Here is a 19,665-nt window from a genome sequence, read left to right on the forward strand (position 1 = left end):
ATGTCACAGGACTCACAGCAACCTCTAGTTCTTGGGCTTCCGCGATTCTCCTGCCTCAGCCTCCCAAGCAGCTGGGATTACAGGGGCCTGCCACAACGCCTGGCTATTTTTTGGTTGCAGTTTAGCCGGGGCTGGGTGTGAACCCGCCACCCTCGGTATATGAGGCCGGCGCCCTACTTGCTGAGCCACAGGCGCCACCCCCCTAATCTTAACTACTGGCATATTTTATTTCTAAAAAGGGGAAAATCCCTTACCAAACTTCATGCGAATATATTCATAAGGGTCCTCTTGCCAGAGTTCCTCATCAGCATCTGTATAGCACATCAATGGAAAAATAACATCTTGGATAATGCCCTGCAATTTAAAAGTTAAGAAAGTAACAGCCTTCAGTTTTCAAATTTAAACTTTCATATTCCTTTAACTACTAAATATAAAATTTTATTCTATCAAATTCCCTGCTCTAAATAAAGCAAATATATTACTTATAGAAACAGGAGATAAGTCAACTATCTTGGGAAATAATTGTTGAAATAAAGTCCCTTGCTTACTTCAATTTACATTATAAAATGTTAACCACAATCCAACAGTAAAACTTTAATGCAAGTTTGAAGGTAACAGTTTTAAGTTAAAAAACAAATATTCACAAAATACCTCTCATAACGTTACGTCAGTGTTACCTCCTTTTTCTTTCTTTTTTTTGAGACAGAGTCTTAAGCTGTTGCCTTGGGTAGAGTGCCATGACGTTACAGCTCACAGCAACCTCAAACTCTTGGGCTTAAGCGATTCTCTTGCCTCAGCCTCCAAAGTAGCTGGGACTACAGGCACCTGCCACAATGAGCAGCTATTTTTTGGTTGTAATAGTCATTGTTGTTTGGCAGGCCTGAGCTGGAGTTGAACCCACCAGCTTCAGTGTATGTGGCTGGCACCCTTAGCCGCTGAACTACAAGCGCCGAGCCTACATCTCCTTTTTCTGTTGCACACTCAAAACAATCTCCACAACCAGACTAACACAATAAAACATGCAGCTTTTCATTCTTTATGACAATTGACGTTATTTCTATTACACTGGCCAGAAAAACATTTAAGATACAAAATTATTACTTGTATATGAGGCTTTAGATTCTTCCAGGTGAGGGCATGGGAAACTCCTTGATTAATATAATTTAATGTCTGTTGCAGAACTCGAGGAGCCATATATTGCTTCTCCTTGTACTGATATAACACCTTTAATAAAACCTTTGGAAAAAAATGTTCTATCAAAAACCAAAGTTCAAATAGAAATTTTAACCACTTAAAAGCCAGTAAAAACGGTTGACACATGCCTTAATGCCCAAGTCATCATCGAAAAATGACAACCACATTCTTTTTGAGAGAATGTAACTTTAAGATTAGGTGTTAGCAACACATGTTTATTCCTAAAGCATTTAAACAATGAACAATCTGAAGTAATACTGTGTCAAAAGGACTAGTTTCTGATTAAGAAGAAGAGAAAACCATTTGCTACCTACTAAACAAAACACATTGAGACAGTACTATCTTGTTAAACTCATCTCCTAGGAAAACCATACCCAAATGAGTCAATCTTATTTTGTATCTGCCAAGGGTTCTAATTCTACTTTATGTTTCAGAGTATCAACTTTCGGAGCGTGGTCCACAAACGTCTGGTGATCCCTAACACCCTTTCAGAGGGTCAACTAGGATAAGCTATTTTTACAATAATGCTAAAATGTTATTGCGTTTTTTATTTTCTTACTGTGTTGACATTTGCATCAATGGCATGAAAGAAATGGTGATAAAACTTCTGATGCCTAATCTGAATCAAGGGAATGTGAAACTAAGGTCGTTGTATTCTTTTTTTTTTCTTTTAACTATCTTCTAATTTTATTAGTCCACTGTATTCTTTACAGCCCTAATTGTAGACTAAGTTTTTGTTAAGAATATCCTTAATGAACAAAAAAAATATGATTAAATGAGAAGTATACATACAGCATTCATGAGATCAAGTTGAAAGCGGAAATATTCACTTATTCTATGAAACATTATTTTACACTTGAAAGAACTGACAGACAAATAATGGTTATTTAGACTTAGGCAGGTGATAGATTTTTTTTTCTCAAAAATGAATGAAATGTACCTGCCACACCAAAGAAACAATATTACTGATGCTAAAATTTGAACTTTCAAGTAAAAATTAGAATTCTAGAATTTTTAGATTACCATCATTAATTTAAAAGCTTTCCAACATTTAAATAGATTTCTGATGACTGGTGGTGATATTAACAAACATGGTTTTCTTTTTCTTTTAAAAAGACAAGGTCTTGCTCTATCACCCAGAATAGGGTGGCACAGAGTGGATAACAGCTCTTTGCAGCCTCCTGGGCTCTAGCCTCAGCCTCCATAATAGCTGGGCCACAGGCACTCACCACCACACCTGACTAATCTTTTTTTATTTTTCTTTGAGACAGAGTCTCACTTTGTCCCCCTTGGTAGAGTGCCATGGCATCATAGCTCGCAGCAACCTCAAACTCTTGGGCTTAAGCGATTCTCTTGCCTTAGCCTTCAAAATAGCTGGGACTATAGGTGCCTGCCACAATGCCTGGCTATTTTTTTTTTAAGAGACAGGTCTTGCTCTGGCTCAGGCTAGTCTCAAACCTGTGAGCTCAGGCCAACCACTAGCCTTGGCCTCCCAGAGTGCTAGGATTACAGGCATGAGCCACTGCACCCAGCCCACACCTGGCTAATCTTTAAATTTTTTTGTAAAGACAGGGTCCAGTTAGGTTGCCCAGGATGTTCCTAAACTCCTAGTCTCAAGTGATCCTCCTGTCTTGACATTCCAAAGTGCTGGGATTACAAGTATTAGCCACCCGATCTGATCTTCTTTTTAAATTGCATAATGAAATGTATAAACATTTGGAAAATCTGTAATAACTCAATGAGTCAACATTTTCAAAATGACCAATGCAGGATGTTTCAAAATCAAGTATGAATCAAAGTCTCAAAGTGCAATACATACCAATGATTTTTTTTTTTTTGAGACAGAGCTTCAAGCTGTCGCCCTGGGTAGTGTGCCGTAGCATCACAGCTCACAGCAACCTCCAACTCCTGGGCTCAAGTGATTCTCCTGTCTCTGCCTCCCAAGTAGCTGAAATTACAGGCACCCGCCACAATGCCCAGCTATTTTTTGGCTGCAGCCGTCATTGCTGTTTGGCGGGCCCAGGCCGGATTCAAACTTGCCAGCTCAGGTGTATGTGGCTGGCGACTTAGCCGCTTGAGCCACAGGTGCCGAGCCCATACCAATGAGTTTTAATGTAAAAGAATGCAAAAGGCTTGTTTTTGTAATTTCAAATTCCACGTTGTGATTAACTTTTAAGAAACTACCATTGAACAATTCTGGTGTAATTATCAAATAATTTCCATAATTATCTGTAAAGTCTATTAAAATATCAACTTTTCCAACTTCATCCCTGTAAAGCCAAATTTTCTTTATGTCAACCACAACAAATTAAAACAGACTGAATGCAAAAAAAAGCATGAATATCCAGCTGCCTTTTATTAAGCCAGACATTAGAAAAAATGATAGTAAGGAATTTATTACTTTTAAATACCTGCTATATTTTGTTTTAATTTCTAACCTGGCAAACATCATTAGGTACAACCCACATAAATGAAAGCCCATGGATGTCTTCTGGGGTCCTAAGCCAAAAATAAGAACTGCTAAGAGTTCAAACATGCACTCTTTAGAAGACAAATTAACTTAAAGGTATCATGTTTCTATGTAGAAATAGTATCTCAGACTTACTTGCTGGACACCGACAGCAAATGCCTTCAGAAATACTTCAGCAAATTCATTATACTCCTTAGAAACATTGCCAGGACTCCCATATCTAAAAGAATATTAGAATGTCTATTGTTTCATTATAATGCTTTATACCAGCACTTATAAAATCAAAAGCTTAAAAATAAACTTAAATCACAATATATAGATAAATCAATTACCTTTCAAAAAGCCTTGCTAAAATATGTAAAGCCCACTTCTTACATTTCCACCATGGTAACTCAGGTCTATCATCTTCTTCAACTTGAAGTGTTTCCTTAAAAGAGACGTGTATTTAATGATAGTAAGAGATGATATAATCTAGAAGGAACAGTAGGAGGTAAGAACAGATTCACAAAAATGTGAATGCTTCTTCACTGTTGGCCTTTCACGATAAAAGCTTAAACTTGGAAAAATGTTAACTGATTTTTTTAAGACAAGAGTCTCACTTTGTCACCCTTGGTAGAACGCTGTAGCGTCATAGCTCACAGCAACTTCAAACTCTTGGGCTCAAGAGATCCTCTTGCCTCAGCCTCCTGAGTTGCTGGGGCTGCAAGCGTCTGCCAATTTTTTTTAGAGATAGAGTCTCACTCTGGCTTAGGCTGGTCCTGAACTCGTGAGCTAGGCAATCCACCCACCTCGGCCTTCCAGAGTGCTAGGATTATACGCATGAGCCATCATGCCCAGCAAAAATATTAACTCTTAAATCTAAGAGGCATGCTCACTGCTTCACTACTTGATGTATTTTTTATTTTTATTTTTTGGTTGTAGTTGTCATTGTTGTTTGGCAGGCCTGGGGCTGGATTCAAACCTGCTAGCTCTGGTGTATGCGGCTGGCTCCTTAGCTGCTTGAGCTACAGGGGCCGAACCTACTTGATGTATTTTTTAAGCTAGATTAAAGAAGTAAAAATACAGAGCAACTGAAACTCTCGTCCATTGCCAGTGAAAGCAATGCTTTGGCAATCATTCTGGAAGTTACTTATAAAGTTAAATATACACCTACCCCATGAGCCAATTCCATTCTTTGGTATTTATGCAAGGGTGTGAAAGCGCAAGATCGCAAAAAGACACATAAAGACGTTCCCTACTTTTACCTATAATCCTGAAAAAGTGAAAACTGCCCAGATACCCATCACCATGTGAATATATACATAAACTATGGAATATTCATACAATAGGTTATCACTCAGCAATAAAAGGGAACTACACTGCATAAATGAATCTCATAAGCATAGTATATTATGTGAAAGAAGGAAGAAACAAAAGATTACTTATTAAAGTTCTAAAACAGGCAAAATCTATTATTAAGAAATGAGAATAATGGAGGCAGCGATGACTACTAGAACCAGCCACGGGCAAACCTTCATATAATTTAATAACTCCCTAAACTGCTCATCTATAACCTGTACATGTTACTGAATATTAACTATACCACCAAAAAGGTATAGTTAATACCTTTGAGAACTTTAAGTTATATATTCCAACTAAACATGTACAGAAAAATACCTGCCAGTTTCCTATTTCTGCATTATTTTAAAATTTTTTGAAAAACAATCTGGAAAAAAAATTAAACAATAAACTACAAAACACAGGAGAGTGGTCTTACTTATGCCATTAATAGTATTATACTGGATAAATAATATAAAGCCCCAATGTCTAAGTTTAAAATAAAATTCAGAAGTATTTTTTTTTTGAGTAGTAAGTAAAGCACATAATAACACTTAAAACAGTAGATATTTTAGAACTTACACATTCTCCTATCTCTCTAGAAAATTAGATTATAAAGAAAAGATGATAACTTAAAAAACTGTAATTAGACAACTCTGAATAAACTAAAGCCCACTGAGTTGTGCATTTTAAAAGGGTAAATGCTGGGGCATATTAAGTCTTATTGCAATGAAGTTATTTTTAAAAAATAATGTAACTACAATGTTTGGCCAACTTGTAAATCAAATTTTTCCTCTGTGGGCATCTGACGAATTATTAAGCTAAAATTTAGTTATAAGTTCTTAATTTAGTTAAAAACTGAGAAAATAAGACACCGATGAATTAGGATGAAATATAGATACATACAGCACCTAAGCAATAATAAATGAAATAACCCTTCACAATTTTTTACTTAGCATATGCACTTACATAAACAAATAAAAAGGTATCTCTATACCTAGACAAAATACATCACAAATTATAAAAGTTTATAAAGAATGTTATAGGAAATACCAGTTAAGTCCTCAAAAGAGCACTAAATACTTATATTTAGCAATGTAAGAGAACACAGAAACTTACATTAGGTACATCCCTGTTCACAACAGTCTTTAAAATTTCTATCCATTCTGTCAGGCTCTGTTGATTTATCAGCTCCAGCGGTAATGTATACTAAGCAAAAATCAAGAATTAGTATTTTTAAATCGTTACTAAAAAAAATGTCACTTCTTTTACTCTTTTTTTTTTTTTTTTTGTAGAGACAGAGTTTCACTTTATTGCCCTCGGTAGAGTGTCGTGGCATCACACAGCTCACAGCAACCTCCAACTTCTGGGCTTAAGCGATTCTCCTGCCTCAGCCTCCCGAGTAGCTGGGACTACAGGCGCCCGCCACAACGCCCGGCTATAAAATGTCACTTCTTTTACTCTTCACAGTACTAAAAGCATTTTATTCAATCTACTTTTCTGGCTTTTAGTACACAGGTAAATTTCTTTCCTTAGTTATCTCCCATGGGAAATAGTGGAAGTAACTGTGGGCATTCCTGTTGTATTCCATTATTGGGATTATATTTCATTTTCACCATAAAGTATGATATTTATCATGGATTTCTACTGAACATTAAAGCAGAGATGGTTATAAATTTTATCAAATACCTTATCTGACATCCATAAAGACAGTTACAGGTCTCTCTTCTGATGTTAAGTATTAATCACAAAAATTGTTTTAAATGTTGTCTCCCTACATTATTCAGGCCATATACAAACTACTGGGCTAAAAGACCTTCCCATCTCAGCCGCTGAGTAGCTGGGACTATATAGGTGCATACCACCACACCGAGTTCAAATTTCTTTGAGATAGGTTCTCGCTCTATCACCCAATGGCATGATCATAGCTCGGTGTAGTCTCCAATTCCTGGGCTCAGGTCACCCTCCCACCTCAGCCTCCCTAACATACAGGTATGTGCCATTACCCCCACTTACTCCCCCCCCCCATAGAGATAGGGGTCTCATTATATTGCCCAGGCTAGTCTTAAAACACTAGGGATTAAGTAATCTTTCCCTTTTGGTCTTCCAAAGTGCTGGCATTACAGATGTAAGCCACATTGCCCAGCCCAAATTTATTACTGTTGCCCATTCTTGCATTCCTGGGATAAATCCTATCTTTCAGTAGGCTGGAAAAGCCAATATCTTAACAGTGACCCCTGTTGGGTGTCATCTGTGAAGACCACCACTTTGAGGCTTTCTCTAGGGCAGGCGTCCTCAAACTTTTTAAACTTTTTAAACAGGGGGCCAATTCATTGTCCCTCAGACGGTTGGAGGGCCGGACTATAGTTTTTTTTTAAAAAAAAAAACTATGAACAAATTCCTATGCACACTGCACATATCTTATTTTGAAGTAAAAACCAAAACGGGAACAAATACAATTCACACGGCTTCATGTGGTCTGCGGGCCGCAGTTTGAGGACGCCTGCTCTAGAGAGTCTCCAGGTAGAGTTCTCCCCTGGTTCAAGAAAGGGTATTTGAAGTTGGGCGAGGTGGCTCACAACTGTAATCCTAGCACTCTGGGAGGGCAAGGCCCATGCATTGCTGAGCTCAGAAGTTCAAGACCAGCCTCAGTAAAAACAAGACCCCATCCCTACTAAAAAAAATTAGAAAAACTAAGGCAAGAGATCTCTAGAGCAGCAGAGTTTGAGGTTGCTGTGAGCTATGACGACACCATGGCTCACTATCCAGGGCAACAGAGTGAGACTATCTCAAAAAGGGGGGAGGGGAATTTGGCACACTGGAATATAAATATGTGTGTACATATTAAAACAAGTTTGTTAACACCTACAGAGAAAAAAAAATTGATTTAGGATCTTAGGACATCTATTTTCACAAGTGAGATAGGGTTATATCTTGATAGCAGGATATGCTAGTCTCAAAATAAGTTGAGAAGATTTTATTTATTTTGTTCTATGTCCTGGGTAGTTTTAAAAAAGCATTTTTAATCTAAAAGGTATCACCCTACCAGTTAGAAAAAATATGAAGACTATATAGATATTATAAATTCATATTACTTTACAAAGAATTTTATAGGAAAAATCCAAAAGAATGGCATTAAAGTGCCCTTAGACTAATTAAGATTGGCAGTTATGGCTCAGTGTCTGTAGCTCAGCAGCTAGGGCGCCAGCCACATACACCAGAGCTGACGGTTTCAAACCCAGCCTGGGCTTGCCCAACAACCATGACAACTACAACCAAAAAAAATAGCTCGGAGTTGTGGTGGGCACCTGTAGTCCCAGCTACTTGGGAGGATGAGGCAAGAGAATCACTTAAGCCCAACAGATTGAGGTTGCTGTGAGCTGTGATACCACAGCTCTACTGAGGGCAACATATTGAGACTCTGTCTCAAAAAAAAAAAAAAAAAGATTGGCAGTTACCTTTTTTTTTTGGCCGGGGCTGAGTTTGAACCCGCCACCTCCGGCATATGGGACCGGCCCCCTACTCCTTGAGCCACATGCGCAGCCCGATTGGCAGTTACCTTTAAAGGTCTAGCAAAGACATGCAAAATTCAACCAAACGATGGAGTAAGTCTGCTAGTCTTGGTGGAAGTGAAGTCACAGATTTAAATGATTTTTTTTTGTCTGACACAGAGTCTTACTCTGTGCCCTGTGTAGAGTGCTGTAATGTCATAGCTCACAGGAACCTCAAATTCCTGGGCTCAAGCGATCTTCCTGCCGCAGCCTCCCAAGCAGTTGGGACTATAGGCACCTGCCATAACACCCGGCTCGCTTTTAAAATTTATTTTATTTTTTTGTAGAGATTGAGTCTCACTTTATCGCCCTCGGTAGAGTGCCCTGGCGTCACACAGCTCACAGCAATCTTCAGTTCCTGGGCTTAGGAAATTCTCTTGCCTCAGCCTCCCGAGTAGCTGGGACTATAGGCGCCTATCACAATGCCCGGCTATTTTTTTGTTGCAGTTCGGCCGGGGCTGGGTTTGAATCCTCCATCCTCAATATATGGGGCTTGGCGCCCTACTCACTGAGCCACAGGCACTGCTCGTTTTTTCTATTTTTAGTAGAGACCGGGTCTCACTCTTGCTCAAGCTAGTCCAAACTCCTGAGCTTAAGCAATCCACCTGGTCTCAGCCTCCTAGAGTGCTAGGATTATAGTTGCAAGCCACTATACCCGGCCTTAAATAAATTTTTTGTTTTTGCAGTTTTTGGCCGGGGCTTTGAACCTACCACCTCTGGTGTATGGGGCCAGAGCCTTACTCCTTTGAGCCACAGGCGCCACCTTATTTTTTTTTTTTTTTTAGAGACAGAGTCTTACTTTGTCAACCTTGGTAGAGTGCCGTGGCGTAACAGCTCACAGCAACCTCCAGCTCCTGGGCTTAGGTGGTTCTCTTGCCTCAGCCTCCTGAGTAGCTGGGACTACAGGCGCCCATCACAACGCCTGGCTATTTTTTTTATTGCAGTTTGGCAGGGGCTGGGTTTGAACCCGCCACCCTTGGTATATGGGGCCGGTGCCCTACTCACTGAGCCACAGGCTTAAAAAGTAATGGTGGGAGGCCAGGAGTGGTGGCTCACACCTGTAATCCTAGCACTCTGGGAGGCCCAGGTGTGTGGATTGCCTGGGCCCAAGGGTTCTAGACCAGCTGGAGCAAGAGCAAGACCCTATCTCTAAAAATAGCTGGGTGCTGTGGTGGACACCCGTAGTCCCAGCTACTCGGGAGGCTGAGGCAAAAGAATCACTTGAGCCCAAGAGTTTGAGGTTGCTATGAGTTATGACACCATAGCACTCTACTGAGGGTGGCAAAGGGAGACTCTGTCTCAAAAAGAAAAGGTGGGACTTAAATCAAAATCTTAGTAGATGAAACAAATCTTTCTATGGCAATATGGTACAAAAGAACCAATTTAAATCCTAACCCCCCAAAATTTGTTTTATAAGTAATTACATTACACTGAGATATAGACTCAGCCATTTCCTTTGTAGATATGTTTTCCTAGAAAGATTTAGAATATACATAAATAATGAACTCCATTACTGTGTGGTAGTCAAGTCCACAGAATGAGTATTTTTGTATCAAATTTAGAATAAGTTTTATATTTATTAGGACAATCTATATTTTGCATCAGTATGTGTTAGATTTCAACTGTAATCAAGTAACTGATTTTCAGACTCATAAATTAAAGTAAGAGATATAAAAAGTTACTAATTTTGTTGTGCTGGATGTTATAAAAGAACTTGAGATTGCCCTTTTACAATTTAAGATTTATTAGGGCTCTTTTTCTACATATTTGGGGGAAATAGGCTTGTTTAGACTTACAATTTAGGCCAATTTATACATTCCTAGCAAACTGTCCACTTAATCTAGATCAGTGGTTCTCAACCTTCCTAATGCGGCAGCCCTTTAATTCAGTGCCTGTGGGTCATGACCCACAGGTTGAGAACCACTGATCTAGATTTTTAAATGTAATTATTGAGATGCTAAAATTCTTTGTTAATTTTTAATGTGGTAAATGATAAGACTAATGTTACATACATAAAATCTGCTTTATAAAATTTACCTGAACAAGAGCATAGAAGATCTTGAATATTTGTTTCTGGATGAGGACAGATTGATCAGACTGATCAGAAAGAAGCTGGATAAAACGATCCTTTAGAACTGGCAGAAAATGCTGCATTGCTGCTACCAATGGACTCCGCTCCTCTGGTTTCTTATACCTTTGGGTAGGAATATAAACTAATTCTGTAAGAATTTATTTCCACAATTATATATATGTGTGTGTGTGTGTGAATGTGTGTAACCTACTTGTTTATTTATACAAATATAATCAAATACTTCCTAACCAATTTAGAAAAAGAAAAACCTACTCTGGGAGAAAAACCACACAAAAAACCAACTTGAGTAAAACCTGAAATAATAGGTCTGAACATTTATTATGAGGCTAATAATCTCCAAGGCCCCCATTAGTATCCCCAATTTTATAGAAATTATCTTTCCTAGTATTACACATCTAAGCATGAACCTAAGTAGCTAGAATCCAGGGTCTCCTCTCTTAACCATTATGCAATGAATACTGATACAAATGAGAAGATACAATCATCTATTTTTTAAATAGAAGAATGAAATAGAACTAGCTGGTGAACTGTTGCTTATGTTGTAAGCAGGAGAGAATATACCATTTACAGCATTGGTACTGGTGTTTTCTTGTGTTCCCACCAGCTAGCCATCTTCCTGCTAAAGAAAGGTCCAGCTGTTACTCTAACCTCTATTGAAATAATTTCAAGAGAATTAAAATTGATTATATACTACCATCCTTAAATAGTTGTAACTGTTTAAACTGCACTCGGACTTTATGGCCACCGTGTATAAACATGTGTTAAATCATTAACTCTAATAGCCAAAGCTTATCTCCTTTTGGTATAGGTGATTATCTAAAATGCTTTAAATTGGTTTTGCACAACAGATCTCAGGTTTCATTTATTGGTACCCTTCTTCTTTAAGAGCGAAAATAAACCTTAGAATTGAGTATCTGATTACGTTTTTAAAAGGTAAAGATAAAGCCTTTTACCTACTGAGTGAAATGAGAACATAGGTAAATTGCCAAGAATAAAAAAAAATCATTAATTCACTGTTAAGGCTAATAACACAATTAACGTTTTTTTTTTTTTTTTTAGAGACAGAGTCTCACTTTCTTGCTCTCCGTAGAGTGCTGTACCATCACAGCTCACAGCAACCTCCAGCTCTTGGGCTTAGGAGATTCTCTTGCTTCAGTCTCCCAAGTAGCTGGGACTACAGGCGCCTGCTACCACGCCCGGCTATTTTTTTTACTGCAGTTTGGCTGGGGCCAGGTTTGAACCCGTCACCCTTGGTATATGGGGCCGGCAGCCTACTCACTGAGCCACATGCGCCGCCAATTTTCTTTTTTCTTTTTCCTTTTTTGAGACAGAGTCTCAAACTGTGCCCTGGGTTGAGTGCCATGGCGTCATCACAGTTCACAGCAACCTCAAACTCCTGGACTCAAGCAATCCTCCTGCCTCAGCCCCCAAGTAGCTGGAACTACAGGTGCCCACCACGATGTCCAGCTAGTTTTTCTATTATTTGTAGAGACAGGGTTTCCTCTTGCTCAGCTTGTCTCAAACTCCTGAGTTCCAGCAATCCACCTGCCTCAATCCTCCTGAATGACAGAATTATAAGCATGAGACACTGTACCCAGCCTACATGATTTTAAATATTACTTTCATGTGCTAAGAAATTATCCCTACCATACATTTAAAAATTTATCTGTATCTTTCTTTGAGTCAAATTGGAAATAACAATTTATAAAAGAAAGCCAATTGTACTCTGTAATGAATATGCAAACTACAATAATTACAGACAAAATTCCCTTTTAACACTAAAAGTAACACTAAGTAACTCTTTCCATTTACCCACCCCAGATGAGCACCCTAAAAGACTCTGAATGCCTATTCCATGTTAGACAATCTGCTCTCCTACCTCCCTCACTGCACTGAATAGAGTAGGAGTTGAATAGTAAGTACTAGGCGTTAATCTAAGCTAACGGAGATGAAAGTAATTTATAGTACAAATATATTACTAACCCATAAAACATAAAAGTTATTGAAAGTGTGAAAATATGACACTAATAAAAGTCTATTATCACAGGCTATGATACGTCAAACTGGCGAACTCACAGGAAACCCGAAATTACTATCTAGTCTATTATTTTGTTTAAAAAAAATCTTTAATCGTTCCTCAGTATCTAAAAGATCACACCCAAATTTCTCACTGTGGTATTCAAATCCCTCTATAACATGGTCCTAATTAGCCAGTCCAAAATTATCCACAATCTCTCACCAGAAATTATCAGTATCATTAAGTGATCTGCTCACTATCCACTAAATAGTGTCTCAAATTTCCACCTCTGTACCTTTCTTTGTTCACAGTACTTCATATGGTGCGAAACACCTTCCTCTTCAACTGACAAACATTTTCTGAGGATCTATGCTCCTGAAGACCACCACAAATTCCAATTTCTCTATAAATTTTCTTAAAACTGTTTCAGTCCACACAGATCCCTTGTGAACACCCTGTGTACCACAATCACTGACTAAAAATGAACTACAATTCTAATATTGTCACAGCCTCCTATATCTCCCATCTCTGACATATTCTCTCCTAGTAAGATGATAGGACAAGAGAGATTTGAACCTCCTCAATGACATTAACAGCTTCTTGTTTTCACTCTAATAAATCACTCACTTACCAGAACTACAACAACTAGCACTCTGACATAGGTTGGAGCAACAACTGGACCTTAATTTAGCAGGAAGATGGGAAGCTGGAGGGAACACAAGAAAACATCAGTACCAATGCTGTGAACAGTATATTTCTATCCTGCTTACAACATAAGCAGCAGTTCACCAGCTACTTTGAGATGGGACCCAAAGAGGCTATTGGAGAATAATTACAGGTCCCAGTATCAGAGGGCTCACAATGGCATCTGTGTAGCTGTTAGGAACAGAAAAGTCACCATCATGTTATTAAAAAAAAATAAGTCTTCCTTGCGCCTTCCTCCTAATTTTTCCACATCAAAACATTCACGTGCCTATCAATTTCATTACTTTCACCACACACTTAAGAGAAAATTCCTCCAACATTTGGCTTACCACTCCTAATTCTATACCTCAGCTTTCTAGGTTAATTTTTTTTTTTTCCTGATCCCTAAACCCAAATCTAAAATGATTCCTTGGCCTAAAATCTTTCTTACTGATTCTAATTACTGACATGAACCACAATTTGCTCAAGTATGTATAAAATGCATTCAGTAATTATAAATTCCTCAAAATACATTGATTTAAAAAGATAACATGAAATTTTAACATATTCTTAAAGAATTAAAGGTAGATTCTTCAAGTTTATTAAGAACCCAAATTAAGATAAAAACCCAGAGAGAAAGCCAGAATAAAGAGCTCTAATGCTGGGCAGCACCCTTTAGCTCTGTGGGTAGGGCACTGGCCACATACACCAAGGTTGGCAGGTTCGAACCCAGCTGGGGCCAAGCTAAAACAACAATGACAACTGCAACAACAAAAAAATAGCTGGGCATTGTGGCAGGTGCCTGTAGTCCCAGCTACTCAGAAGGCTGAGGCAAGAGAATTGCTTAAGCCCAAGAGTTTGAGGTTGCTGTGGGCTGTGATGCCAGGGCGACAGCTTGAGACTCTTGTCTCGAAAAAAGAAGAGCTCTAAAGCTCAATGTACTCCAATCATTTTCACTTTTAGAAAATAAATGAAAAGCTTATCTGAAGGCCTTCTATCAGGACCTACTGAATAGCCCATTAGAGTTTATGAACAGGTAAAGAGATAGTGACTAAGAAAAAAGGGCACAAGGAGTTCCTTAGAATCAGCAGAAGAAACTGCACAATTATAATAAAAATGCTACTTCAAAAAGAAAATACTAAATTAAAATTGAGAGATGCTTACTCATAATTTTTCACAAGCTGATAAAGGCAAAGAAGAATTCCTAGCCAACAAGCACTGTTATCAGACTGAAGATAAAAGCCAATCTTGTCCACAATGGCAGTCCAGCGGCTTGGGTAATCATGTTTGATGATGTGATAAATGCATGTAGTAAGCTGTACCCTGAAAATAAAATAAACAGCAAAGACAAGGAAATCCTACTTAGACAAGATTTTGCAGGCTTACACAATGAAACCTAATTGAAACCGGCACCCCACTCCTTGTACACAGAATGCAGATTAAAAATAAGTCACTTAGCAAAAATTACTAGTTTCTACTCATTTAAAAGAAACCCAACAAATATTTTTAAAATGCATCCCTGGCAACTGACAAGTTTTATTTTTAAAATATCAATTATATTCATTAAAAATTCTGTAAAATCCTACAAAAATAAGAGTTTTCATATATTAAGACTATATAATATAAAGTATAAAATAGTATTCCATAGCTTTTTTTACCCTCTTTTTATCTGATCATCCTGTTTTGTCACAGGTTTTATATATATATTTTTGTTTTATAAATAGAAAATTCAACTGCAGTAAGGAAATAAATCAAAAGGCATTCATTCTACTTTAACAGCATTTGTTGTTTAGGTTTACTAATTCAAAAGTGACAGGCTATACATAAACCCCCCTCAAAATTACATACCTGCAACAATGGGTGAATTTAAAAAATATACATACCTGATGAGTTCAGGAGAGTGGATAATGGCCTCTACAATATTTTCCCGAATACAATGTCGATCTTCTTCTGGAATAGTATAGGGAGATATATCCCCTGGTGCCGTTTCCTGATCAGGCCAATACTGTGTTATCATATTTTTCAAATAGATAACACCTAAAATACAGATCAGTTTGACAAAAAATGTTTACTATGAAAGCACCATGAAAAAGCCTGTTAAGTGTCCATACCTTAAGCATTTCTTTCAGACCATTGTTCATAAAGCTATCCTTTTATAAACAAAATATTACATTAAATTATTTTTTAAGGTCCATAAAATATAAATTTAACAGTTATAGCAATTACCCACAAAGTTGTTATTAAAGACATCGTCTGAGAGAACCTTGCAAATAAACATACCACAAACGTAACTTTACAAGATTTTTTTACATCACATTTACCCAAAACATTTTTTTATACTGTTTCCTCTTTTTTTTTTTTTTGTGGTTTTTGGCTGGGGCTGGGTTTGAACCCACCACCTCCGGCATATGGAACCGGCACCCTACTCCTTGAGCCACAGGCACTGCCCATTTTATACTGTTTTCTATTAGAGTTAATTGTTTTCTAAATGAAGCTTCTAAAGACAAAATCATCCTACACACATAGCTGTTATAATTAACCACACAAAGGTGATAAACAATTTTTATCACTGTTTTAGTCCATAAATCTAAGTATTTCAATCATATGCCACTTCAAATTCATGGTATTTCATGGGAGAATTGGCTGTGTTCAAAAATTTAGACATCATTATTTTCTGTCAGCTACTACACTGCTACCTTTGCACATTGCTACTTGACAAAAGTTAACTGATGTAGCAAAATCTAGGTTGCTAACAATGCTTTTTACCCAGCCCTAAGAGAGAGAAGGGGGAAGGGCATCGCAAATATACAGGATGTGCTGTAAAGGGAAATAGAATTAATTTCTATTAAAAATTAATTAATTCCTATATTTTGCAAAACCCTGGCTCTGGCTCTGCACCCATATCTTAGTGAGTAGGGCGCTGGCCACATCACTGGAGCTGGTGGGTTCGAGCCCAGCCTGGGCCTGCTTATCAACAGTGACAACTGCAACAACAACAACAAAAAAAAAATAGCTGGGCGTTGTAGTGGGTGCCTGTGTCCCAGCTACTCAGAAGGCTGAGCCAAGAGAATAGCTTAAGCCCAAGAGTTTGAGGTTGCTATGAGCTGTGACACCATGGCACTCTACCCAGGGCGACATAGTGAGACTGTCTCAAAAAAAAAAACACTGGCTCTTCTCTGATCTGAAATTCTTACCTGGAGTCTTGTATCTATTTGAACAAGGATAACTGACAGAATTAGCATTTTTATACTCTAGTTTGCTTTATTCTGGGAATCAAATTAATATGCCCATCTTATAGCACAGTACTTCAAAAAGGATTAAGACTAGACATTACAATACTCCTCAGCAAAGTTTTAAGATAAACTACACCTCCAATAAAGAATGCTGACTCAGTATATGGAACCAACATAGTCCAGGTAATACTACAGAATTTTTTTTTCCTCCAAAACAGAACCAAGACTAAAATTAAGACCTGATAATAATCTCAGTGTTTCTGGATGTAGCTCTGAGTATTTCTTCCCATCTCAATAAATAAAAGAATGGGATATATACTTGACTTAATTTAAGTTTTGTGCTTAAAACAAAAGACATAAACAACTGAGAACTGCACTGCAAGGATCTCATGATTCAGTCTATTCCATATAGAATGTTTGAGGCTCTTCTTATAGACAGAATGAATTAAATCAAAGTCTAGCAGATGAAACTACCATAAGTCATGCATTAGAGCAGTAGTCCCCAAATTTGGCGCCAGGAACCGGATCGAAGGAAGACAATTCTTCTACCCAGGTCCCTTAACAGTCTAGGGACCAAAGCATTAGAGTATGATTCAATTATTCCAAGGATGCAATTTAATTTTTTAAACCAATTCCAAAGTTTATTGCCAGTTTTATACGCATCTAAACAATTGTCTAGCAAAACTTAATTTTCTAATACACACAAAGTCCCCAGAACATGTTAAGATCCCTCCTAAATGCTAGTTGTAACTTCTTAAAATTTAAGTTGTAAAAAAAAAATTTGATTTAAAGGCAAAGATTCTTACCTAAAAAACATAAACTTCACTTGTAAAAGAAATGACTTAAATATAAAAGAAAAAAGGCATAATCAAAGTGGCCCTTTTCTACTGAATTAGAAATTAAAAAAGAAAAAAAAGATTTATTGCTGATCAGGGTTCGGCCAAACTACTATATTATATAGGTACAAAAATGTTCCATTATTGTGCAACTTACATAAAACTAATTCTTTTTAATAAATCATATCTGATTCATGCATTTGAGAATAAAAAAGAAAAAAGAAAAAAATTTAAAAATAGTATCTGTCTAGTACAGTCCAGGTAAAAATAAATAAATAAGTAAATCATAAACAACTTACATTCATTTGTTTCCTGGGCACCTACAGTGTGCCAGGCAATATTTTAGGCACTGGAAATATAACTGTTAACAAAATAGACCTGAGATTAAATTCTAACAATTGAGAAACAGTTCATTGCATACGGCACATTATGATAATTTAGCCATTAAAATATGAAAATGAAGACTAAAACTATGTAAAGAAAAGGGAAATGCTTACTATACAACATTAAGTATAGTAAGCAAAGCAAAAAAAAAAAATTTTTAACAAAATAAATATGGGAAAAACAGCAAGAAATAACAAAAATATATAATCTGTTTTTCTAGAACAGTAAAGCTATTTGGTACTTTATATTTCCTTTACCAAAATTATTACACATTCAAATAAACTAAGGGGAAATTAAAGGTGTGAATTCCATTATTTTACAGACTAATAATATTCACAAACAGTGAACCACATTTTCACAGATACTGAGGGAACTGCTCAATATGTTAAACAGGAACTAAGAAATAGTACTTTTTGAACTGCTGAAACAGTAAAAGCAAAAAGTGTAAGGAATAATAGCATAAACAGGTTTGTGTCTCAGAATCAGACTATCAGGGAAGAAAACTGAGCATATATAGAAGCTTTCAATAAACCCCATCAATTTCTTGTAGCTTCTCTTTTAATTCAACTAAATGTCAGATTATTCCTTTACACTCTGCCACCAACTAATAAGGCACTTACTGTTTGCTGTAAACACTGAAGGTAAACAAATTCTCAGGGGAAAAAAATCACTGAAGGGTCATACCAAGATACTTCTGCTATTCAATTATGAATACTTTAAATAATATATTACACATACTCGAGAAAATAACTGAGGAAACTTGCCTGCCTGTCTCACAGGTAAATCCAGTTGTTCTGACATAGTAATCTGGAGCAGTGTTGAAACAAAATTCAGAGACTTGTGTGCCTACAAATAAAAAAAGTACATTTTAAATTTCTGCAAATAAACAATACTTTAAATAACAAGATCTAAGGAACTTCAATATTTTTCCATTGCTTAGCTTGCATAGAAGACTCTCAATAACTTGTTCCGGGCTTATTTCTCATCACTGCCTTCCCCTATATTGCACTCAAATGAATTGGATTATTTATTTAAATACTAAAAACATTTTAGATGTTTGTATTTGCCTGCTGCATACCACTGCACTTCCCATTTATCCCAAAACAGTTTTTTGGGTTTTTTTTTGACAAGGTTTTGTTCTGTTGCCCAGGCTACAGTGCAGTAGCATCATTCATTATAGCACACTGCAAACTCGTAGACTCAAGTGATTCTCCTTCCTCAGTCTCCAGAGCACAGCTGCGCGACAGGCACACACCACCACACCCAGCTAATTTTTCTATTTTTGGTAGAGATGGGGTCTCACTCTTGCTCAGTTTGGTCTCAAACCATCCTTGGCATCCCAGAGTGCTAGAATTACAGGCATGAGCCCCAAGGGCTGGGCATCTTTCCCCCTAAAAGCTGTTGCTGCACTTCGCTGTACCACCAATCCTCACCACTTCTCTTTTTTGACCCAATTTAATACATCAAATTCTGTCAATTCTACATCCAAAATGCTTGTTTTTTTTTTTTTTAATGCATTCACTTTCTCCATCCCCAATAGCACTGACCTACTCCAGCCGTCAAGACTTATTTAACTATTTGTGTCCCCAACCATTCTCTACACAGCAACCCATAGTCATTTAAAATTGTAAATCAAACCCTTTTAACAACTTCCTACTGCACCTCCCAAGGCCCTGCCTAAAGATACTTTGCCCGGGCCTCTTTCTACAGCCTCATTTTAACAAAGTTTTTCACCCACACCCCACCAATTGCTCTACCTTACTAGCCTTCTTTAGATTCATTTATACCAATACATTTTGTATATAGATACAAAATAATAGCTAGATAGTAAAAATAAATTCTAGTGTTCCATAGCACTGTAAGGTGACCATAATTAACAATTTATGG

At 37.3% G+C, this 19,665-nt stretch overlaps 1 protein-coding gene across 2 annotated transcripts in view; it reads right to left on the reverse strand.

Annotated features, from left to right (window-relative positions):
- The window catches only part of IPO7 (importin 7), a 66,785-nt gene that overhangs the window by 21,709 nt on the left and 25,411 nt on the right, over positions 1–19,665 (reverse strand). The window contains exons 2-10 of one of the 2 annotated variants that reach the window (XM_053561352.1): positions 18,543–18,624; positions 15,209–15,362; positions 14,490–14,648; positions 10,570–10,726; positions 6,101–6,190; positions 3,997–4,091; positions 3,800–3,884; positions 1,102–1,236; positions 255–354 (exon numbers count right to left, since the gene is read on the reverse strand). In XM_053561352.1, the coding sequence (XP_053417327.1) occupies positions 255–354; positions 1,102–1,236; positions 3,800–3,884; positions 3,997–4,091; positions 6,101–6,190; positions 10,570–10,726; positions 14,490–14,648; positions 15,209–15,362; positions 18,543–18,624 (1,057 nt within the window). Of the gene's footprint in view, positions 1–254; positions 355–1,101; positions 1,237–3,799; positions 3,885–3,996; positions 4,092–6,100; positions 6,191–10,569; positions 10,727–14,489; positions 14,649–15,208; positions 15,363–17,693; positions 17,710–18,542; positions 18,625–19,665 lie in introns of those variants that run through there. The other variant, XM_053561353.1, reaches the window with a different exon arrangement.

This window comes from Nycticebus coucang, chromosome 14 (genome assembly GCF_027406575.1).
Source record: "Nycticebus coucang isolate mNycCou1 chromosome 14, mNycCou1.pri, whole genome shotgun sequence".
Taxonomy (NCBI): Eukaryota; Metazoa; Chordata; class Mammalia; order Primates; family Lorisidae; genus Nycticebus; species Nycticebus coucang.